The sequence below is a fragment of the Grus americana genome, chromosome 23 (genome assembly GCF_028858705.1).
Source record: "Grus americana isolate bGruAme1 chromosome 23, bGruAme1.mat, whole genome shotgun sequence".
In the NCBI taxonomy this organism is placed as follows: domain Eukaryota; kingdom Metazoa; phylum Chordata; class Aves; order Gruiformes; family Gruidae; genus Grus; species Grus americana.
Window position 1 is genome coordinate 4283244 of NC_072874.1, and position 24091 is coordinate 4307334.

General features: G+C 53.0%; 1 protein-coding gene across 5 annotated transcripts in view; it reads right to left on the minus strand.

Annotated features, from left to right (window-relative positions):
* Positions 1–19147, minus strand: part of RPS6KA1 (ribosomal protein S6 kinase A1) — a 41524-nt gene extending 22377 nt beyond the window's left edge. For 2 of the 5 annotated variants that reach the window (XM_054802387.1, XM_054802382.1), the window contains exons 1-2: positions 18995–19147; positions 12310–12354 (exon numbers count right to left, since the gene is read on the minus strand). In XM_054802387.1, coding sequence (XP_054658362.1) covers positions 12310–12354; positions 18995–19057 — 108 coding nt within the window. In that variant the 5' untranslated portion in view covers positions 19058–19147. Of the gene's footprint in view, positions 1–12309; positions 12355–14640; positions 15296–18994 lie in introns of those variants that run through there. The other 3 variants (XM_054802389.1, XM_054802383.1, XM_054802386.1) reach the window with 2 other exon arrangements.
* Positions 19148–24091: the final 4944 nt, after the last annotated feature.

The window sequence follows — 24091 nt, forward strand, 5'->3', positions numbered from 1 at the left end:
TCACTGGTACATCAGTCCAAGGAAAGATGATCCCCAAATCCAGTGGTGCCAGACACAAATGGTGCCCGGTGCACGGTTTAAAGATGCTGTAATCCAACTCTGTGACAGCAGACAGGACTGTAGGACTAAGCTCCAGCAAGTCCCACCATCAGCTCCATAAAACAGGCCGCTGGCTAGCCCTATAGATTGAAATCAGAATAACCAGGGAGTGCCTTTGCCTCCTGCCAGGATCCAGTTACTTCCCACCGAGCACTGGGAACAGTATCGGGGAGGGAAGGATGAGGGTTTCATAAACAGGAAGGCGATGGTGTGAAGAACCGCTGCCTGAAGAGAGACAGCTGCTGTCACGTCAATACGCTTCAGAAGCGGGACTGGTGCCCCCCTGCAAGACCGACGGGATGTCTCGGCAGAGGTCTCGGCTGCTGGCCAGGAAGCACTGGATGAAGACGACGTCTGACAGCGTGCAGACCCCCCCCCCCCCCCCCAAACACGGGCTGCTCCTGGGTGCTGGCCGCAGGAGCAGGGAGCTTCGCACTCCTGAACTTCGGCGTGAAGTTATTTTATGCAGCCTACTCCAGAGCAATAATCTCTCTGCAGAGCAGCAACTCCCGCTCTGGGAAGGGGAGCACGAAATACATGGGAAACGAGAGATGCTGCAGCTTTGCAGAGGAAGCGAGTCTGCTTTTTGCTGTTGTAAAGAGCAGAGAGGCAAAGGCTGCTCTGTCTGGAACTTTTTTTAAAGTGGTGGTTCTCAAAAAGGGGAACAAACAAAGCAAAGAAACCTCCCCAGCCACTGCCTGCCGTCCTGCAAAGGCCTTATTTGGGCAAGGCTGACGGTTGGTCTCATCTGCAACCAAAGAACTGGCCAGAACCACGTCCTTTTGTCTGCACTTCTAGGGCAGAGCTCCCTCGGTGCTCCTGGGAGCCCCCAGACTTGGCCCCAGCCTGAGAAATCCCGTGGGACGCTTGTCGCTGAGCGGCACCGCTCTTCCCTGAGCAGAGGCACCTTCGCAAAGCGAAAATGCTTCGGCTTGCGGTACCCGCGTCTGAACCAGACGGTCCGGATGGACCGGACCTGTTTAGAGAGACGGGACGGAGAGGATGGAGCTGTGCCTCGAGGCAGAGCCATTTTTGACACGAGAGGAAGTGCTGCCCACAGCAACGAGATGGTCGGATCAGCAGCTGCAGATTTTAACTCGCTTTGCCGCCATCCGCCGACTTCCAGGAAAGCAAGGCAGGCGACGCTAACTACCCGCACAGGAAACCTGGCCTCCGAGCGATGTACCTCTCGAGAGCCCTGCAACTGCTCCGGGACCTCTCGGGAGCTAAAAAATGTCACCCTGTACCTGCGTTACGTGCGACGTCCTGCACGCGGCGTGGGCATTGCATCAGCCCCCCCGGCCCCGCGCCGCCGCTGGGGTTTGGCGGGGAGGGGAGAGCAAGAGCTGGGTCAGAGTAAGCAGGTGCTGCTACTCCGTGTTTATTCAGGAAAGGAGTTGTTTCCGGGTCTGCCACTCACTACAGCTTAGAAGAGAAGTTGAAAACAGAAGTCCAGCCAAGCAGAACACGTTGTGAGGTCGTACCAATTTCATTCAATTGCCAAAGTTAAAAAAAAAAACCCCACCTGGGAGAACTGAAGAGTTTCACTTCATCTAATTCAGTGGGCATTGCAGTATCAAGGTTGTATTCTACAATTAAACACCAAAGCCATCTCTCACGCTTACACGTACCACACAAGTAATTAAAGAAAAAAACCAACAATTTGAAACCTCGAGCAGATTTAAAAACCTCTTTGCCCAAGAGGAGACTCTGCCCTGTTCTCCCGCACATGTTCCAACGGGTTTACTCCCAGCCTACGCTGCCCGGGCCATACAGCTCCTGCGGCCCCAAGCTGTCCCCCTTCCCGGTAAGAAACGCTGTGGGCTCTGGTTTTTCCCACTCCAGCATCATCCCAAACAGCACCGCTCCAGCATCGTTGCAGGGCTGCCTGCTCAAAGCAAAGGTCTGACCACCATTTTATTGCATTTTATAAGACAAAGGTACTTTTGCTTAGTAGGTGCACGCCCACAATCTGCAAAAGGTCGGGGAGAAAAGACATGAGACCTCTCACTTGAGCTCCTCAGTCACTTCCAACCACGCTTTGAGGAGGAAAATCTAGAGAAGAATTCAGTCCTGGGTTTGTTTTTTTATAAAAGCAGGTGGCAGACGGAGGGAAGAGGTGTGCCCATGCCCCTGCGGGACATCGGAGAATCAGCAACAGCTTCTGCAGGAGGAGGGAGAACCGGGACAGTGTAAATGCTTGGGGTCATGGACAGAGCTTAAAAGAAGAGGGAGAGTCTCAGAGCAATCCAAGAGGATCTGCAGGGAAAGAGGCGGCTTCGTTAGTCTTTTAAACTCACGCTGAACAAGGGCATTCGCTGTTTTGACAGACAAAAGCCTCGGGAGGCAGCCAGAGCCGGGGGGAGGCAGGGCCCACCGCGGGGCGGCTTTGAAGATGGAAGTCTTGGACAAAGTCACTTCTACAAACACAGCTAAGGAGCACCGGAGACTTCGGCAACTGGAACTTCCCGATAAGTGGATAAGGACGGGGGCGGATTCCTGGCAGGAGCTTTGCTGCTGGAGGTTTGCAGGAAGGGATTACTGAGGGGGAACAGTGCTGCGGCGGACAAGAGGCACGTTTCACCCTACGCTATCTCAGGCTGTTTTATTGATCTCCTGAAAAACAAAACAAACCAAAACCGGGAGAGGGAGAAGAAATCCAGGACACGCGGTCAGACCTCTGCACAGCGAGGCTGTCGGTAACACTGGCGTCTAGAAATCCTGCTTGTCGCCACCTTCACGCACGGACTCTTACGGGGCCAAGGCAGCTGGGAAAAGTGAATGACCGACTCCATCATGGCACAGATAACGCCAGGAGCCTCCCTCCCTATGACCTAAATCAAAAGCCTGTGACTCTGAGCATCCCAGAAGCACTACGCTGTCTTCCTTGGGGCGATTCCTTTCCACTCAGACAGGCAGCCAAACGCTCAGCGCAAAATTAATTTGGTCACCCTTAGGAAGGACTTTGCTGCCACTCTGAGCAGTGACCTTGGCTCCCCGCAAAGGGGATTACAAGCAAATCCCTAAAAAGGGAAAACTCAGACCAAGACAGCGCGGTTTTACCCTGTTTGGTGTTCAGATGGAGCAGAGTTCCACCCTTTTTCACGGGCCCCTTCTCTCACCAGCAAGTTCACTTCTCTTGCGTGCAGGAAAGTGACCCACACCACCTTCCGTGGAGGTGGATGGAGCTGTCACGGGGAGGAAACACCGCGAAATCCCGGAGGCCACAAATAGACGCCAGCACACTCTGGCAACGGGCAGGGGAGCAGCAGCGACAGAGCACGGGACGTCTCGGCAGAGCGTGGTGGGACAGCGGTGACAGGTACCGGTGTCTGCAGCTCTGGGCCAGGCTGTGTCACCCCAAAGAGGGTCCCCGGGGGTCCCTGCCAGGCTGGCTGCCCGGGCACCGCTCCCCCTGAGCACACTCCAGCAGGTGGCACTCGGAGCATCTTTAATGTCCAAAATGTGTTTCTGTTCTGAAACAGGAGGGTAAGAGCCCAGAGGCCCCAGTTCATAAACACCCAGTTCATGAACACCTCTGTGGGAAGACTCAGCATCCCTAAGACAGGGGGATCTGGGAAGGGATCACGGGATAAGATGTTTTCTCATGCAAAGCCGGAGGTTCAAGAAGGGAGAAGGCAGAAGGTGGCCTCACGCCGCAGAGCTCCGATGGCAAGGCAAGCCCTTCTGCTTCACGACATCCTTTTAGGTCTCTTGTTACTTGACTCATTTGACCAAAATATCTGCTTTACGCCAGAGAGCTCGGGCCCCTCGTGGGATGGAGACAGTAGGGAGGCTCCGGCACAGGCATCCCCCTCGCTCTCCCCGGTCTCCTCCCTGCTCCTGGCTCTCTCCAGGGGCATTCTGGCACCAGATCCTGAAAGTTTCTTTTTAAAAAAAAAAAAAAAAATCAAATAAAACCTCTCCACCCTTTCCAGACACTACAAGCCACAGCTGGCCAGGATCAGCTGACGATGAGCAGTTTGGGCTAAAGATACAAGCTCAGGCAAAGCATCTTCCCAAACCCCACCGAGACTTTCTGATAGCTCTGCGGTGCCACTGCAGCCTCCCGCGGAGCTCGCTCACGGCCGGCTGGACTTTGCACCCAGTGAAATGAGATGCCAGAGAGGAAAACACCTTGAACCGGCAGGAGATAAGGAACTACTACTTAATTATGCAGCTTCTACAGAACAAATTAGTCTCTGTTTATAAAGTGCAAAGGATACTGCCTCTCCTTCCTGCAGCACTACACACATTTTGCAGCGAGGAGGAAAGGTTCGCTCTCAGCAAATTTAGATCAACTCGTGCTTTGATGGTGGTGAAAGCAGGAGGATACCGCGGCTCAGGCTTTTCTAAATGAAGAATATTACGGTTAGGAACCAGCATTAAAGCACTGTCCTCCATCTAGGCACGATACAGTTTTGCTACTTTCAGTACAGAAGGTGAAGCCTCTTTCCAACTGAGTTATAAAATATAACGCCGGTTTCACAACGAGAACCAAGACTTGTTTGCTGCCCCTGGAGTTATCGTGGGATGTGGAAACTATTCTCTATCGCAGGAACGCAGGAATTCCATACTCCTCCCACAGCACACATGCTGCTGGCAGTTTTCTTGTTGCAAGACACATGAAAAGTGGTCTCAGGACACGGTAAAGCCTTTGCTTGGTACCTACCAGGTTTTGGTACGTGGACTAACCCAGCTATCTCCCACCCTCCGCAAAGGATACACGTGCGAGATACATTGAGAGAAAAGCGATCGTCGCGTTCTCATTGTGGCTCTGAACTTTATCAGCGTTAAAAAACCAACGCGTCCAAAACACACCCTGAGCTGTGCGTTACCAACACCCCCGCGAGAGCGTACAGGACGAGCGCTCACCGTAGCAAAGCACGATTTTTCATTTAACGCTTGTAAAAAAATGCGGCGGCAGCCAGCGGCCACCCCCTCTGCGGCTCAGCCCCGACGCGGGCGCACGCCTGCCCTGCGTGCCGGGGACGGGACCGTAACGTGAAGATCGCTATCCACTCCCTTCCCAAACATCACGGCACGGGAATTACAGTCACCCTGAACACTGGCAATAACATGTTCGGTCCTGTTCCCCTAAGATACGAAAAATCCTATTTTAAGGAGCGTTTTTCCCTCGCTCTATCCGTGCAGAGACTCCCCTCCCGGTGCTGCTGCACAAAGCCCACCGCTGACCCCAGCCCAGCGCTCACTGCCCGGCCCGATGACGGTGCAGAGCCATCGCCTCCCCCTCTGTGAGCGGACACTGCACGTTCCCGATCGGTAACCAGGCCGGCCTGAGCCGTCCGGTTAAATACACCTCTCTGACGGCGAGGAAATCAATACCGCCTCGTCTCAGAGCGCTTACGGGAGCACAATAAGATTGTGTTTGCAGTCCGTTCGCTATTCCCAGAGCCACGCCAGAAACTTTGCTGAGACCAAGGTTTCAAGTACAAACAAGGGATAAAGGCCCTCGTTTGCCACGAGGGTGACATTTCCCGGCTGCGTGCTCCAGGACTGCCGAGGAAAGGACCCAGATTTCACGCTGCGGTTGGGAAATCCTTTTTGCCTCAGAGCATCTGAGCTCAGTTGGAGTTTCTGGGAGGCAATGCCTCTGCCTCCCTCGCCACAGAGGCAGCCCCAGGCACGCGGCGAGCGGCTTTTCCTACGGATGAAGGAGAAGGGCTCTAGGGCAGGCGGGAATCCTCAGGGGTAGCTGGGACTTTTCCCCCCCGGATGGTCCCCAGCCCCGTGGCAGCCCCTGGCTGGCAGCACGGCGCAACCGGGAAAGGGGGGAAAGTTGTTGCAGCTTCATCTGGAGCCACGGAAAGGATTTACTGCTCGTGTCAAAACTAGGCTTTGGCTTCCAAATAAAGCTGAGACTTGTAAAGCTGCAGGAGCTTCAGAGACTGCTTGTGTGCGCGGGGAGGGTCCCGGATCGGCGTCTGAGCCAGCGACCCTCCAACAAACCCAGCTGAGGGGACGCACAGCTCCCAGTTGCCGGGGTGGCATGTTCCAGAGACCCAAGCCCCCTCTGACCCCTTCAAAAATCAAACGTGAATAAGTTCTTTGGTTTGAGCTCTTCGGGGTCCTCTTCCGTGGCAGCCCTTTGCGGCTGTCCCTGGCACAGAGGGACCTGCCACCACCCCATCCCCTGCAGCCGCCCTCCATCCACCTTGACTCCTCCATCCCTCCGGGGAAGCGCCAGCAGAGCTCTGCCCTTGCTCAGGCTTCCTCCCGGGTCCACAAAGGACTTGACTTCAGCGATCCCATGTCCTCTGCTCCCCGCCCCAGCTCAGACGGCCGGGAGAAGCCCAGCGAGGAGGGCTGGCAGGATCCCTCGCTTTGCTGCAGGCTCCAACTCTGATGGGGACACAGATGACACAAGTTTCCTCCAGGTACAGCATTCAGTAAAAGATTACTTTCTTTTTTGTTCCCCCCCGCCAGTAAAAGAGGCTTTCTGGAGACAGAGCTTGAGGCAGTTTCTATTAACCCACGAGGGGGGTGGAAATGGAAGAGGAGAAACCGGAGCAGTTTGGACGGGGCGGCGCGCCGTGCAGGAGGGCTGTTGGAGCGCTGCTCGCCAGTTCTGCAGACTCGGCTGCATTCCTCGTGTGCAAGTCCTGTAAACTGACCCCTCTTCAATTATTCATTAGAGTCTGCAGCTCATCAGAGACTCTGCTCCTCAAACAGGCATTTATTTGTTTTTATGTTGGGTTTTTTGGGTTTTTTTGTTGTTTTTTTTTTTTTTTAAGAGCTCAGAAGCTTGCTGTTAACCATAGCCCGGCCTCGCCAAGGACGAAGAGCAAACGCTCCGGCAGGAACAAGCCAGGCAGCTGTCAGGCATCGCATTAAAAACAAACCCACTTGATTACTTCCACCGACAAGACGGAGCAGCCAGTTTAAACTAAGAGCTTTACCACTGACAGGCTGAAAAAGCCGAACGTTAAGAGAGAGGCCATAGCTGCAGCCCGGTCCCTGCAGTGCAGAGGGGAAGGCAGATTTCCAGGCAGCGCCGTGCCTTGCTCGAGATGTTCTGCTCCCACCGCGTTATCCCAGGTGCTGCAGAGCCCTGGGGGACCAGAGCAGCCGGAATGCTCTTGGCCAAGCGAGTGGAAGCAACGGAAGAGGGGCAGCGGGCAGAGAAGGGATTTGCTGAGGTCCCCGTCTCTTCCCACGTTCGACAGCTTTCCAATTCTTGGAGAAAACGGCAGCAGCTGCGCCAACGCGCCAGGCCCGTTTCAAAGCAGAGCTCCCCGCTTGTTTGTTTTAAAACCCTTCGTGCGAAGAGGCCGTGATTAGAGCGGTGTCCAGCAGCGATGAGGATCACACCACTGGCCGTGTCTTCTGTCAACGAGGTTTACGCACTCAGCAACGAGAGCCCTCCATCGCCCGGACACTAGGTGGGCACACAGGACTTGCCCCTTTGGTGGCCAGCAGGTCTCGGATGACTCTTTCTTCCTCCCCCAGTGTGAAGAGAAGGTGCTTCAAGTCTCCCCTCTTACTGCCCACTCAGTGAGGCAGCTCCAAAGACAGGACAACGGTCAATGGACGTTCTGCCAGACAGTGAAGCCGACAGCAAGAGGCCCAGCACGAGGCCTGGGTGAAGGAGAGAGATGTATCGCTAGAAAGCGGAGCTCTGAGCAAGCACTAATGCGGTATGCCACGATGGAGCAGCACCAAGCCTTCCTCTCTTACATCCCGCTGGAGGAGCACGAAGAACTCCCAGTTTGTGATTGGAGGTCAGAGCAGGATTCCTCACCAGCAGCGAAGTCCGGCCTGCAGGAAAGCTGCTCCAGCTACATCCATTTGCAGGGCTCGAGTACCTCAGCAGGTGCCTAACGAGTTTAGCAAAACCAAGAACCAGCCTTATTTCTAACAGCAGCCGACCGCTATCGAACCACACGGAGCAGCCTGACGTCTCCCAGCTGCGAGGTAGATGGTTACAACCCTGCTTCCTCCAACTCATCCCAAACAATTACAATTCAGAGCTGTGATTGCGACTGTACTTTGTCATCACTGGAGCGTTACAGCAGGGTGTTTCACCCAGAACACCACGAACCGATGTCAACGCTGGCGACGCGGGTATTTCTCTGGCCAGAAGCGTCCACGTCCGGGGTTCTACCTACAGCTTCCCTTGCTGAAGATGCTGTGGGGGGAAGGCTCTTACTGCAAGCTCCACCTGCTCTGGACATGGTGATGGTTCAGCAGGAGTTACACAGGTCTGGGAAGGAGCTGTGGCTTCCCCTTTAGCGTATTCCTGCTGCGGTTTGGTGCCTAACAGCAAGGCTCAGCCTGAGCAGGTGGGGCACCTCACGCCTGGCGTGCAGAGCTGATCAAGCCCTCGCTCCCGTCTCAAAGGTCTCTTTTATAGCGCAAAGCGGAGCTGGATGAGGTTACTTATTCACTTCCCCAGCTTTCATTGCGCACTGTGATTATCACCCAAGAACAAGCTGATCAGCACTCCCAGCCTGTGCCAGCGTTACCTCCAGAGAGAGAGTGGGCACGCTCAGCACTGCAAATCCACTCCTCTGCTCTTCATTATGAAGTGATTTCACTAATTGGGTGTTGTACTTTCATGCATAATTCCTCACACTTGGCACCTTCAGGGAGCACAAGCTCACCCCTCAGCCAAGCCGGCTGCAGAGCAGGCTGTAAAACCCCAATTACGCGAGGTTCCATTTTTCTGCTGAATTCAAGCCCTCTGTTGCCGTTCCCCAGCTGAACAAGGACCAATCTCCAGCCTACCTGACAATTAAAATCTAAAGAACATAGGAGAGAACGAGGTTCAGCACCTGGAGACCAATGCACAGCGCTGCTGATTAGCCCCTGGGGCACAGCAGCTTTTGAGAGCAAGGCAAGAGACCTCCCACCCCGCTCCTGACCGCCACAGGGCTGAGGTTAAGCCGCGGCTGTCGCGGGAGATGCTGCTCTCTGTGTCAGCCCAGGCTACGTCAAAGGAAACAGGTAGAAGAGGAAGCAGGCAAGGCCTGAGCCCTGAAATGCAGAGGACAGCAGGATTGCAGTCCTGCTCCTCCACCGCCAATACGAATGGGAAAGAGCGGCTCTTCCGTTCGGCATCCTGCAGACGTTGCACTGAAACCCTGCACCGACCGCGCTGCTGCCATCCTAAACCCAACATCGAATTTAAACGAGGTCAAACATCACCACCAAAGAGGAGAGGAAAACAAAAAAGCCATCCTTGTACCCATCTTTGCCAAAGGCTCCTGCCCAATACAGCGCTGGATTAGCAATTTGGGTTTAGGGATGTGGCCAGGATCGCCTGGCAGATTGCAAACTCTTACAGTACGGACACGCTGGGAACATCCAGATCAGCAAAGACGCGGGCATGAGCAATCTAGGATTGTGCTTGCTGTCAGGGGAGGGTTTGGCTTGGAATTCCTTATGGCCGCAGAGCAGGAATGCTGTCGGGATGGCCCTGACTGCAGAGCCAGGCTCCTTTCCCTGTGACCATGCAAAGGGAGGCAGGCACTCCAGACAGCTCTCTGCCCAACCTGTAGGATCTTGCAGGCATTTCCAAGATACTCAGATAAACGCACCGAGGTACGATGCTTGCAGGGACTTGTGTACCACAATTGTTCTTGAAAGGTGGGAATCCACACAGCAACGAAAGCCACAAGAAGTTGCGAAATGCGCCAGCTGTCCTCGGTAAGAAGCCGAGTTGGAGCTACAAAGGCATCTAGAAAGTACCAGATCGCAGCCAGCCTGGCCCAAAACATCCCTTCACTACCTCCGCGGTGACCGTTTCGTTGCATTTCATGCCCAAAGACCCTGATGCGCAACGACAGCGCAGAGATGATGACGGAGGCATTAGACTCCATCGGTCTCGCGCTACCAGCTGCGAAGTTCCCGACTCTTTTGAGGAACTCTTGGATTTCCTCCTTTGCAAAGTGCCTTCAGTTATTGCCCAGGCAAATAACGATTTTACTTCTGGCAGCATCCCGCTTACGGGGACAGGGGGAGGGACGGCACTTCTTCGTGGGTGTTGAGTAATCGCCGCTGTCGCTGCTTCAGGCTATTTTTAGAAGGGATCACAGAATTAGCCGCAAAAGGAGAGCAAGTACAAACCTAGAATAAAGGTGCCTCTTCCCCTTACAGCTTTCCACACGCAGCTAGAACAGAAGGGCACGGGAGGGATCCTGAGCAACCTTCAACTTGAGAATAGCCAACCTCAGATGTTTACTGCCGCTTACTTCTCCTTCTTTAGTCCTCAGTGTAGGTAAAGCCAGTGCCAGAAGCTGCTGCTGACAACCTCTACTCCCAAACGAACAGAAAAATAGATAGCACGCTGCCTGCTTCCCCCATCGGAGGTGGTTCAGAGTGCCAGAGTCTGCCCTGGAGTTGAAGGTATGTGTTTATAGGAGGGATTTCATTTGTCTGTGCTGGGAGCAAACGTACCTTGTACAAACTTGGAAAACGCGACCGAGGTTATTTCAGGAGTGCGGAGCAGGGCTTCACGTGCTCAAAAGTTACCAAAAATGGGATTGTCAGACACCGCTCGCAGGCATTTTGGCCACGGAGCCTCGGAGGAGTGCAAAGCAGGACACCTGCACGCAGCGCAGGGCTCTTGCTGTTTCCCTGCTATGGGATGGTGGACAACTTGGCTGCTGCTCTGCTCCAGCCCCCCCAGCTGCAAAGGGGACTTCACTGCCACGTCCCACGGAGGGACAGGCACAGAGCAGCAAAGAGAACCCCTGGTGCTTTTTTGGCCTCTATCGCCTGATATTTCTGTGGGGCTGCATCTACAGATGGAATCAGCCAGGGTTTGTCCCAGTGATCTCCTTCAAAGAAAAAAAAAAAAATCTTCAATTATTTTTAAAGCAACATCCTTTGGCTGCTTTTACAGGAGGACAGTTTAGCCAAGTGTTTGAAGATGAAAGAGGCAAAGTCTCAAGCCTTAGAAGCCCAGCTGGAATCCAACCAGAAGAGACAGATTATTATTTTTTTTCCCCATGCCAGAGATGCAGGCACAGCGAAGAACTGGAAAACCACTGTTCTCAGGGGAGGGAAGCGCACGGTCTCATTGACCCAAGTTCATTGACCCACACCAGATTTCTTGCAGGCCACTGAAGAAGTGCCAGTCCGGCAAGCGGGACAGAAATGCAGAACAGGTAGTTGAGACGCAATGGCGATGCTAGAAGTCCAATGTAAGTTCCTGGAAAAGAACTGGCTGAAAAGTAGACAGGTTTTTTTAGGTTTAAATGTCTTTTACTAAAAATATGACAGTAACCAACTGGAAAAACAATACAATAAGCCCCCATGGCCTTTAGCACGGATGATGATTCAGACAGAGAAAATGCTACAGGGCACTGACTGAGGGTAAGGCGCAGGACGAGCTCTTGACAACCCGTTCAGCAAGGTCTCCCAAGCCAAATCAAACATGTAGTGTCATTCTTCACATGTACGTATTAGAAAAGGAAATCCTGAAAGGCTTATGATTTCAAGGCACTGAAATGGCTCTTCTGCCCTGCACGGCGTCTGGCAGGACAGAGAAGTACGGGCACGACTAGGAAATACCCATGCTAATACCATCAGTCCTCGATCTCGTACTCGGAGGGGGTTCGCATCAGAGAAATCGAGTTCTTCAACATCATGCTGCTCACGTGTGGAGCAGGACGAGCTTTAGGTGTCTGAAGAAGGTCTAGCAGATTAAGACCCTTGTCCAAAACACGGAAGACAGCAGCTCGGTTCCCTCTACCATTCCCTGCTGATGTTAACGGGGACGCAGAGAGCAACTTGATAGAAGTGGAGCTTCTCCCAACCCCACCAAGGCAAGAGAATAATAGACACCAGGTACTCAGCAAGGGCAGCTGTGCCAAAACCACCAAATACTCTTGTATTTCTCATCCCGTCCGGCAAGATCACAACATGGAGAAGGGTGTAAACGCAGCACCGAAACACGCCTCTGCTACGGCCACCAGTCCACCTCCTGCATGCTGGACTGATGTGGCCCTCTGGGAAACTTTCCAGATATTGTTGGATGACCAAAGGGACAGGAAGAAAAGAGGGGTTATCTCTTCTCTTCCCTTACTCCAGTCCCTTACACTCCCACATGCCCTCACCCAGATTACAAAGCGGCAGCTTACAGGATTTAAAAATAGCCGTCCCCAACCCGTTCCCCAAGTCAGCTCACGCCCCACACGCAGCTCACAGGGATCACTTGAAGACGTAACCCCAGAGAATTTTTACCTTGGATGGAGGATTCCCACCTTCTTCCGTAGCAGCTTGCCCATTCTGCAAAGGAAGAGAACCTGCCGTTAGCACACGCCAAGCATGGGACCGCTCCTTACACCCCCTTACAAAGGCTGTTGGCTTTGGGAGCCCTTCATCCAGGACAAACAGGGGAGGATGCCACTTTCAGACATGGTCCAACATGGTTGAACACTCCCCATACACCTAGAGGTCACCATCTGCTAAGAAAAAAGCCACTTGTTTAAAAAAAAAAAAAAAAAAAAAGGCTCTTGTTCAAACTCTCCACACCCCCCCCCAAGCTGAAATTAGGGCTGCTTATATACCGAGCATCACCTGTGGGGAGAACGGCACCCCTGCGCTCCTCAGGCGTGGATCCCCGGGGTGGTGGGTGCTAGAGTCCCACCCCTCCTGCACCCCCATCGTGGCTACCCCCTCCACTGCTTCTCTGGGATTACTGGAAGAAGCAAGCAGGGGAGACCAGGCGAAGACACTAAATCAGCGCTAGAGTGCAGTTTACAGCCATTTTGCAATGACGTTGGCTTTAATATGAACGCTTATCGGTTATTTATTACCCTATCGCAGCTGATACCGCTGCAGGAAATCCGCACCACCTGCTTGGCTCCAGACCACCCCCGGCCTGCAAGTCCAGCTTCTGCTGCTGGAGCTCTGTACAAAGTCACAGCGGGTGACCTGAACCGCCTGGAACGGCATCGGGCCGCTCGGTCACACTCTGTGCTGGCCCAAGGACGTATCGGGTTCGGCACAGCAGCGTGCCCGGAGAAGCCAGCGGGAGCAGAAGCGGGTGGGTTTTACTTAGACATAGATACTCAGAGCAGGATAAGCACGTACAAAAGGTTTTCTGCAGACTGTGGAGAAAAACAAGGGCAAGAAGATTTTGCTTTGACGTCTATTTGCACTGCAGTCTCAGGCTCCAAAAAATCATGGAATGCCTCCATTTTGTTGAAAGAACAAGGCAAATTTATTCATCTCTCTGCAGATGTTATGGTCCAAGAGGAGAGTTGGAGTGGAATTGTATTTCAGCCTCAGATTCTTAGTTGAATGCCTGGGTTTGAGAGCCTTGCAGGAATCTGACAGAAACAAAGCTAGCTCCTTCCCTGGAGAAGCAAGGGGACATCGATCTGGCATCTGTCTCAGGACTTCACTAACCCCTTGGGCCAAATTTAACTTGCTTCCTTTTAACACAAAGCAAAACTTGCAATTGCTGATCTTGAGGGAGCTTTGGGCTACTGTAAACCTCCCTCTAATGCTGCACTCGCTTTCTACAACATTCACTGGGTGCTTCCAGGTTCACACTCTTCTGCTTCCCATAGCAGGTCATCACTGCTGGTTCTCACCTGCTTGGCTACCTGCTTGTGGCTACCTCACAATAAAAGGTGTAAGGCTAAAGAGATAAATTCAAGCACAAGTTGGGTTTTCAGATACTTTCAGATCCACAGACGATAGTCCAGAGACTCCATATATCTTCATATTGAGGTCTCTCCGCTCCCACCTCAGCCCAACCTGTGCTGCTTGCAGCATCTCATGGAACAGCTTAGTCCTACCACAACGTGGAGTACCACCACACCAGCTGGGGAGAAGACCACCTCCCTCTCGGCCAGACGCTGGCCCTGCGATACTTAACATTGACATGGATCCACTCTAAGCTCCGTATCTCACCTTAGTACCAACTTAAAAAACTGGGCTTAAGCTCCTAAGTATTTTTGGCCAATGACTGAAAAAAGCAATAGCGCTACCACGCAAGCCAATTCTTCCAGCGGAACGCTGCCCTGATGTTTACACAGAGCTCTTGGTGCCATTAGCACAAAGAATAGCTGAGAAGTGAAGTAAGATTTTGTGTTTATGTATGGCCTCCACAAAGGAGGGGGAGACACTGCACTCAAGATAACCAGACTTGGAAAGACACTTATGTTTACTGGCTCAGCCATCACTGATCAACAATTCATAACTCACTGCTAATCAAAACCATGGCTCGGGGAGGGCTGTTTATGTCTAAAACAGCTTAAGTAGTCCAATTTCCCTGATGGACAGAGGGAAGCAGTGCCTGGCTGATGGTCTGGAGAACAGATCTACAAGGCGTGTGTCCGGAGAGGGGTGAGGTGATGCATGGGACAAGCTCTCACTCCCCTGGGAAGACTGGCACGTGGCGAGTGAGCGCGGGGTCTGTCCAACCCTTCAGCTTGAAGTAAAAGCTAGGAGAGGCCGGGTGCTACCTCCGGACCTGCCAGACCTCGAGCGCTGCATTTCATCAGCTCCCTACCTCGAGGGACGCCTGTCCTGCACGCTGCTGTTGAGAGAAAACCATCCTACCTGGGGACGGAAGGGACGTGGAAAGAGAACGGTGTCCATGAAGGGAGGTTTCCAGGGTGCGCAGGTCTTAGAGGGATGAAGCTCCTGATGAAAGAGTCACGTTCTCAAGCTGACATAAGGTAAATGCGTAAGGAGAGAAGTGCAAAATGTAGAGCCAAGTGCTTTTCTTCTACCCCAGAGCAAAACCAGTCCTTACTCCCTCATATGGAATCCAAGAGCCATTTGTAAGCACGCAGGATGGAAATACGCGGCTACAGACTCATCACCTCCCGAGATAAAATACGGCCATTCACCGCGTCGTAAGTAGAGCTGAAATAGTTTCTGGGTTTCTCGGTTTGACATTTGCCTCTTTAAAATGGTTTATTTCTGCACTCCCCCTGCATACCACGCACAGCGTGTTAGCGAGTGCGCGTGCGTTTGCCTTCGTGCCAGATACCCTCTTACAGCACGTTGTTCATGGGGTTGGAAAGGAGCCTCCTGAACGTCCTACTCCAAAAGCAACCCCGAAGATCTCCCCGCAGGCAGCAACCAGGCAATCCCCGCTGCAGGAGGGAGGCACAGCTCCTTCCCTTGGGTGCCCCGAGCAGCAAGGAGCCGACGTAAACTGGTGGGCAGAGCAGGGTTTGGGCTAACAAGAAGGCAACGGCATGAGCCTCACCGGGGTGGGGTGGGGGGGCAGCAGCCTGTCCCTGCAGCTTTCCAGCCAGCCCTGCTCTGGGACGAGCGGAAACGGAGATTACAGAGCTAATCTGATGGGCACGTGGAGCGACAGCCCGGCAGCGAGGGCACCTCTGGGCGAGCAACAGCTAAAACTGCCCGAGAAGGAATGCAAAAGCTCTTCTGCACACACGCTGCTCTAATAAGTTTTCTTAATAGCGTGCGGAAAAGTACACTGGAAAACAAGTGTATTCAGTTACACAACTGCCAGCCTGGCTGAACTTGGGAGATATTTATCTTAGGACATCTTGCATTTTAAATCCCTTTAATTCCACATAATCCGCAACACAGGGAGCAATTTACGGAACAGGCCAGTGCTGCTCTGCTCTGAAACGAGGACGAGTGTCACCCCTGGCAGGACCATGCGAGACTGTGCCCGCTCCCGCTGCCATCGAGGGCTGCGCTCTATAGTTAGCACCATCGGGACAAGTCATCCTGGATTACCGACAGCTCTGCTTAGAAAAGCAGCCTGCTGCTATTTCTGGACCTCTGGGTTTTGACTAGTCACTTTTGAGATGCCCACATGCAACACGAGGGCACCAGGTACCCAGAGAAGCTCTTTCACCCAACTTTGCTGAACCGTGAAGCATCCAAGCAGGAAGGAGTAGGGAAAGAAACCCTTCACCCTACAGCTTCCGCTAGTTTGACACAAGGACGAGACATTTTATTAAGTGGAATTTATGGATCTTGCCTACTGCAGTTCAGAGAAAGGAAATGATTCTGCAAAAATAAAGATCTCCAAAAGAACTCACATAGCCCAAACAGACCGAGGAGTCTATGCACAAGGCATATCGGAGATGAAAGTGGCTGGGCTTCCTCCCCTGTCTTTTGATCATTGTTTTATGCATTGTTCAGCTAAGATGCTTGAAAAAGATAGTTATTCATGAGTAGCTCCTGCTCAATAAAGGATGATACACATATACAGGCAAAAAATAATTAGCTTGAAGTGGTTGGGTTTGGTGCAATCCCACGTCAGTTGTGTTGCTGTACGTTTGCGTAACGAGACAAGAGTTTAAAGAAAAGCGTAGCCCCGATGACAGTATCCATCACTACGGTGATGAAGTCATTCAACTTCACTCTCTATCACTTGTACTCTGCCCCAGCCAGGTTCTTCTACCATGTAAGGAATATCTGAATAATATAAGCAGCAGAGAGAACAGGGGGAGGGGGGAAAAAAAAAAAAAAAAAAAAAGAAGTATTATGAAGCTAGCTCAGTCCCCAGGACAGAGGGACTCGTCTCCTGCAAGGGATCAGTTCAAGCTCCCACTGCCACCCACTCCCACGCGTGTCCCCGGCTGAGCTCCGGTGTGCTGGGACAAGGGGCGCCAGCCATGACTCGTCCCTGGCAGCAGACGGCCAACGCTCCCAGAGCGCAGTGGAAAAACCCCAAATCCCTCAGACAATGGGACTGATGCCTCCACCAGCACGGTGACAGCACCTCTGCTCCGTGACTCAGAAAGCAAAGGTTGGAGGAAGCTGGTTTCTAACCTGGATGGCAGCGATCCCAGGGCAATTTACGTAACAGGCGTTCCAGAAAAGTCTCCTCCATTTCTCAGTGGTGCCACCTTGCCCAGGAGTGATGAAAACTTTCTCCTTGGGCCCCTGCCCTTGGTGATTTTAACCTCTCAAGGTGCAAAACTCCCCCCGAGCCCTGGTCCCTCTCTGCTGTTTGCAGATACGCTGCTGGAACCCTCTAACGCCTGGCCCAGGCGATGGCAGCCAGGTTTAGAGGTGAAGAGCATCCGTGTTATTTTCCTCACCGGAGTCAAGCGCGTGTACCTGCTCACCTCCAAACAAAGGGAGGTAAATCGCTAATGTCCCACTTGTGAACCTGAGATGTAGAAACACCATCTGCAGAAATATCACCTGCAAGCCGCTCCTGACCCTGACCTAGAGCTCTGGCCAAGGTGGGACGGGGGAAGGGGATAGCTCGGAAGCCAGATGCAGTCCCCCCCAAAGTTTCAGTTTACAATGAACCCACCCGTTACTAAAGCACTGGGGAAAACAGTCCTTGCTGCTGTGGGATCTTCACAGCTGACTCGGGCTGACAAACACACCGGACCCCCCCGGCCGTTTCCGCTCAGAAGAGATCCCGTGATGCTGACACAGCGCCTGCCTGGCACCTGGGAGACCTGGGATTAAGCAGTAAACGAATCTCGCCCGCGGCATTCACCACCCTGGGCACTGGCATTAGTTTCCTCCCATTACAAGTCTAGTTGCGTTGTCTAGCTTTTCAGGCTATCTTCCTACTTAGGAAGAGAGAAACCACAAATAAAAAGCTCTGTCTCCCAGCAATAACCTACACCCCGGCTCTGGGTGCACGGTGTGATTTCAGGAATCACGATCAAGTCACCGCAGGACTTCCCTCCTCTCCCACCTCGAGCACAAACCCATCCTTACGACTCAAGCGATGCTTCAGAGCAGATACTCTTAGAAGCTCTTAGCCCACCGCACCTTCGCGCCAGCTGTTTGGCACCCGCAGCAGAAGCGGACCCTCCACCCAGCACCCCACCTGCACGAGGGGGGCTCTAGGAGAAGCCGTGCCGTATCTGGCCGATGAAAATTAGGCAATCTCACCTCCCGATCGCCAGCAGACCTCCCTGCCGTCGTTGCAGCAACGGTGAAATGCTGCCTCCACTCAAAGCAGAAATCTCTTAAGAGGCAATTTTAAATAGGAAAGAGCAAATCTGACCGATTAACCATCGCGGCATCCCTAGGCACGATGGAGGAGCGTGACAGCATCGAATCCAGCCAAAATGATGGGAAAGCACCAAGGTCTGAGCGAACACCTGGGACGAAATCCCCACCATCGCTCTGGTTTCTCCAGGAGAGCTGCTAGTTCCAATTTGGATGAGAAGATGTTTAACTAAAGAGTGCCAGAGCACAGTGCCTCAGCTGGCTGCTCTGCGATGGGCGAAAACTGCTACAAGCTGTCCCTTTATTCTGAAATGGCTGTGATGCAAGCCTGCAGATGTGGACAGACGCTGTGCACCGTCCTGCACATCTGGCTCGGAGGTGTTAATTAGAAGGAAAAGAGCAAAGCAGAAGGGAAGAGCGGATATTCAGCAAAGTGACACAGGACCACGATCGGAGTTTGAAACACAGGCCTGTGAGCGCAGCTGGGGCTGGGGAGGCGGATAGCGAGGAAGCCCGGAGGAGAAAGACCCCAAAGCCGAGACGTTCATTCCCTGGGCCTTCAGCAGGGACCGTTTTCCTCTCTGTCTGGGAAGAGATTTAGGTGCACGCTGCTCACGGCTCCCCGAAAAATCAAACCCTGCAAGGGCAGCAGCGGGGCCAGGAAGCCCCCGCCCGGCCGGAGCCCTGCCGTACCCACACCGAGCCCCGGAGCAGCCGGCGGCGGCCCCCGGCAGCGCTCACAGCTCCGGCCGGCTGCGACCCCCGGGGCCGCCACCTCCCCCCCCTCCCCGGGGAACCGCAGGGGCGGGGGGGGCACCGCGGCACCCGCGGCCGGGAGGGTCCCGCCGGCCGGAGAACGGGGAAGGGGAGGCGGGGGGGGGGGGAAGGCCGGGCCGGACGCTCCTTTGTTCGGCGGAGCCCCCCGGTGTGGGGGGTGTGGAGGCGCGGAGCCCCCCGCCCCGCCCGCCCGCTCGCCGGGAAGGGCCGGTGCCCCGCTCACCTCCGTGTCCAGATGCACCAGCTCCATGTTGGGCCAGGGCTCGGCCAGCTGGGCGAGCGGCATGCTGCCGGCGGGTCGCCCCGCGGGGCTCGGAGGGCGCGGTTGGGCTCGGAGCGAAGCCCCAAGCTGGGCACCGGCTCCCCGGGCCGGGCCGGGAGCGGCGGGGCGGAGCGGGGCGGAGCGGGGCGGAGCGGGGCGGCTCCGCCCGCCGAGCTGCGGGGCGGGAGGGGTGCGGGCCCCGCGGGTTCCCGGGGGAAGTCGAGGTGGTGGTGGTGCTGCCGTGGCGAGGGGACCTCCAGCAAACCCATCCCGAGGTGCAGCGGGGTTATTAAGGGACGATGGTGATGATGATGATGATGAGCCGCGCGTGGATGCCACAGGCAGCTTGCGTGGGTAGCAGGGGGGCTCAGGGATGATGGGTTCCCTGCCAGCTGCACCCTTCCCTGTGCATTTTGCCCTGATCAGTTTTGGATGCAAACAGAACTTCAAAGTGCTGGTAGGGTGCTGCTCGCTCCTCGCAAGGTGAGAGGGGCAGTCACTGCGTGGTCGTGTCTACCGAGGGAATCCTCAAGGCACCGAGAACACCCGAACACCAAACATCTACTGAAAAATACACGGCACCGAGTGTCCCGCTCTTCCATGCCTTGGAAAAGGTCTTTTTTTTTTCCCCTCTAGGAGTGTCCAGCTGTATCACTGTACACACAATGCTGCACAGCATCACCAGAAGAAGAGGTGGTGACGATAAACTCGGTGACACAATTCAAACTGCAGCTGAAAGCAGGAAACTGCTCTGGGAAATCCGGATTCCAAGTTTGAGATGTGCAATGACTCACTGTTCATCACCACCTGCAGTGCCCCTCAGCCTTCCTTACAAAACATGGATAAAAAAACACATCCACCTTTCTGCGGTGTTTGGAGATCCTCAGAGGGAAGGTGCCTTAAGCACACGTGTTCATAATTCCTGGCTATTCTCACCTCCTACGTTTCTCAAACAGGAAAAAGTTCTCTTCTACTCACATTTTACCAAACCCCAAAAGCACCATGTTTTCATGTTTCATTATAAAATTATTTAAAAAAAAAAAAAATCTTTTTAAAAGGGTGCATTGCTAAGGGTTGACTTCATCAAGGTGTGGCTGGAAATATTTAACGAGCCTAAGTGAAAGCCTACACAGCTGGGGTTTTGTGTTTGGGGGTGACTCTCCCAGGAAGCTGGGGGTGTACAGCCCTTAGCCCAGAACCTCTTCAGAGAGGGCAGCGAACTCTGAAAAAGCCAAATTAGGACAAAGCCCAGCGCTTCAAAAAATCTTCACAGCACTTGAAGCTAATCTGTAAGTCATCATCAGGACCTGCTTGTGATTTAGGCTAGAGCTGTCATCTTTTTTGCACATGGGGGAATCGAGTGTAGAAAATTCCCAAGCTGACAGCAAGTGTTTGAGCCGAGCCTGGGAACTGCTGTCTCCACGTCCTGTGCTCGGAGCCCCCCTCCGTGCCAGAAGCATTGGAGCCCCAGATGAAGGCATTAAATAACACAAATCCACCCGACTGGTGCTAAGTGAGGTCCTGTTCTAGCCAATTAAACTCATGTCACTTACTGTCGGAGCAAACTGAAGCAGATCTTGTGGAGAGCTATTCATTCGGCTCCAAAGCTGTCCGTAATTTCCCCTTATTGCCTGGTACACGCCATGCCGTCTGGTTACATCCATCCTCCAGCTGCTGCAACCTGCTTTAAATGGCATCGATAACACGATGATGTCAATACCGGCATCCCATTTACCTTCTTCATTTGTTTGCAAAACACATTTCCCTTTCCTTCCGCTCTGTGTGCGTGTCGGATGGGTGCAGGGTAGGAACGCAGAGGGAGGTGAGGGTAGGACAGTGCTCTCCGCATCCTTTCTAGAAGGAGAATAAAATGAGATGCCCCGTGAACCCAACCTTTGGACATCGCATCCTGGTGCACTTGGAGCTTCCCACCTGGGTGACAAGCCCACAGGGAATGTTTAAGCTGTAATGCCGGGCGCAAAGGCCGTTTCCCATCAGGTGACCCACCAAATGCCTCCCAACTTCCAAGGAGGGTTAGGCATGGAAGTCAGGCAGGATGAGGTGCTGAGCAGTTACCTGCAGCGGCCGAGGGGGTAATCTCAGTCAGGCTGGTCATTAACTCCTGGGAAATTTCTGACTCCAAGGTCACGACTGTTATTATAAGCAGTAAAAAAAATGATCTTAAGAATAAAAGAAATTAATTTCGAAGTGTTGAAAAGTTATAGGGTGGTACAGTACCTAGTAGGAAAGCAAATCATCATTTTCAAGGTCCCAGTGAAAGGTTAACGGGAACATCCAGAGCAACGTTTGAAAAGCAGAGCAAGGCCGATTGCAATTCGGTGAGGGATGGGAGACAGGAACCGCTGGTGCTGCTTCCGTCCCCTGGCAGGTCTACCGAGGTGCAGAAGGTCCTTCGTATTTCACAGCAGAGAGACAGGCAGGCTGACCGTGAACTTGACAAAAGACAGAAATTATGAAGCTTTATGGAGCAATGACTTCTTTAGGCTGGAAGAAAAAGACGGCTTTAAACCCACGGGCACCGCTGCACCTAAATAAACCTACCAAATTATCCTGCCCGCTTCTTTTAATAAAACAGCAAATTAAAGACATTGGGAAGACCACAAACGACTCGTGCATGACTATTCCCTGCAGTTACTTTTGTTAAAGGAGAGGATTTTGCTGAGGCGGCTCTATAGTATCCTCAATATTATATTATCACCCCCAAAAAAGCCCAGATAACTCAGCGACAGTGCTGGGTAGACAAGCTAAGGTCTCTCAATCCCCAGCTCCAGGACTCAAAGAGAAGGAATTCATCTGCTGATAGAAGCTCGCTGTTACCAGAGTGACCTCCCCTTGATTCCTGCACCAGATAACGCTAAATCGTGATTAACAGAACGTGAAACGTGGCACACGAGTGACTGGTAAGTCCAGGGCAGGATGTCTGGGTAAGAGAAATGGGGTAGTGCTCTCCCCCAGGGTTTGTCTCCTAGTCGAAGAACAGCTATAAAAAGCAGCCCCTATCCTGAAAGCAGGGTACAAAAAGTGTTCTTTGGAGTTGAACAGCAGAGCCTGCTGTTTGGGTGAGTGTCATGGCTAAATACGGTAATTAAAACATATATACTGGCATTTTTCTGAGACAGTTGCAGGCTGGGGAGAGCTGCTGCTACGGCAAACAGAGACTCCAGCTCAGCTGGATGGTCCTTTTGTCACCAGCGCACTTGGTGAAAATTCAAAATGCTGCGGGTTTAGTTTGGTTTTAAAAACATTAAATCCTCCTCAAATCCAATTGCAGACGGTTTTGCCTCTGCAGCTGGCTGGCTTTTGGTTTGTAACATTTTCCTTTTCAGGGAGGTCGACAACATTCGTTAAGCCAGTTAGCCCCAGAGAAGCACTTCCAAAGCGGACGTTATCGTCCTTATCCACATTACCAGATCCAATTTTTCCTCATTATACCAAAAGCTGCCCAAACCATTCTCCACCTAACCCTACAGTAACTCAGCGCTCCCTTGGCTCACCGTAGCCTTTCTTTTTACCAGGGAGCATCTCTCCTTCACTGCCTGCTTCATGCTACGCTGCTTTTACACATCCGAGGAAATGCAAAAAAGCTTGCAGGCACGAGAACTCGCAAAGCCGAGTCCCAAACGCCTGCTGCAATTTACAGAATCGTGTAATCTGCTTTGTGTTTATGCTAAGACAGTCGTTTAATTAGAGCTCACAGCAACCCTCTTTGTATTTTTAACATTGACTAATCAGGTCTGGAGTTCATCGTTATCCTCGCTGTCCTAACAGGGAAACTGAGTCACGTTTTCAATAGGTTGTCAGGGCAGAACTTGAACTTCACATCCTGTCTTCTAATCGCCGGCTCTCAATTCACCCTCTCATTTCCTTGCCTCCTCTGCTTTGTTTTGCCGCTACGAAGGAAGAGATGATAGATCACCTTGTTTTGATCCCAGGGACACATTTTTCCTTAGCGTGGTGCAAACATCACATTGCAGATATAAAGCAGGGGCCGGGAAATGAGAAACTTTGGCTGTGTTTAACAGCAGAATTGCTTTTTGCTTTTCCAACAGATTTCTTTCCGTTCCTTAGCACCGTGCGCGATTGCAGCTGCCTCGAATGCCAGTGTTTTCCAAGGCAGGTCCAGGCAGCGGTCGGAATGCAGAAACCGCACCGCAGCAGGCAGCGGGATGAAGAGCTCCTTGGGGAGCACGGCTCTCGTTCCCCCGAACGGGGTTTGTGCGGACCAAAGGCTTATTCATAGAGCAAACACCTTTAACCTCTGCCCGTACTTCCCGCAAAGGCGAGCATCAAGCTACCTTCAGAAACGCCGGCGAGCTGCGCAAGGTGTCTAGCGTATCTGAAACCCTTTCTTTTGCAGAATATATTGCGTTTTGCCTGCTGGTTCTGCAAACTATCGGTCTGCTAAGCCCACCCTGCTTCTCCGTGGTATTACTGTAAACCATACCGTCCCTCCACAGACCGGATCTTCTGAAACATCTCCCGGGGAGCCCCTGGCTGAAGCACAGACAGCTCGAGCCAGGGAAGAGTTTAGCTAGCAGAATCGATTCGGCTGTTGGCTCCGGGAAATGCGCTTAATTAGTGAATTTTGCACCTATCTCGCAGGAACACTGAGCCGCAGGCAAGAGGTGCCTTGAGGAGAGGGACGCCTCGGAGCTGGGATGCGCCCTGGGAAGGCAGGGGAGGCGATGGGGAATCTGCGAGGCAGCGAGGCCATATCTGCTGGTTGTCATGGATACAATCGCTGCCGGTCTCCTGTATCAGTTACCTTCCCTTTCCTGGATGCAAATAAACGAGCGGTGGTCTGCTCCTGTTCCTATGCAGAACACAACCCCTGACAGCCAAACAAAAGGAGAAAAATCATCTGTTTCAAACCCAGACATCTCCTTTTTAACATCATCTGAGGGGAGAGTGGGAGGTGACTTGCTTTTTCGGTATTCAAACTATGCGAGCCTGATAATACTCTGCCCAATTGCCCGTGGTGCTGCCCTAACCTTTAGCTATTTCCTAGGAACTCAGAGGAGCTGTTTTCACAGCCCA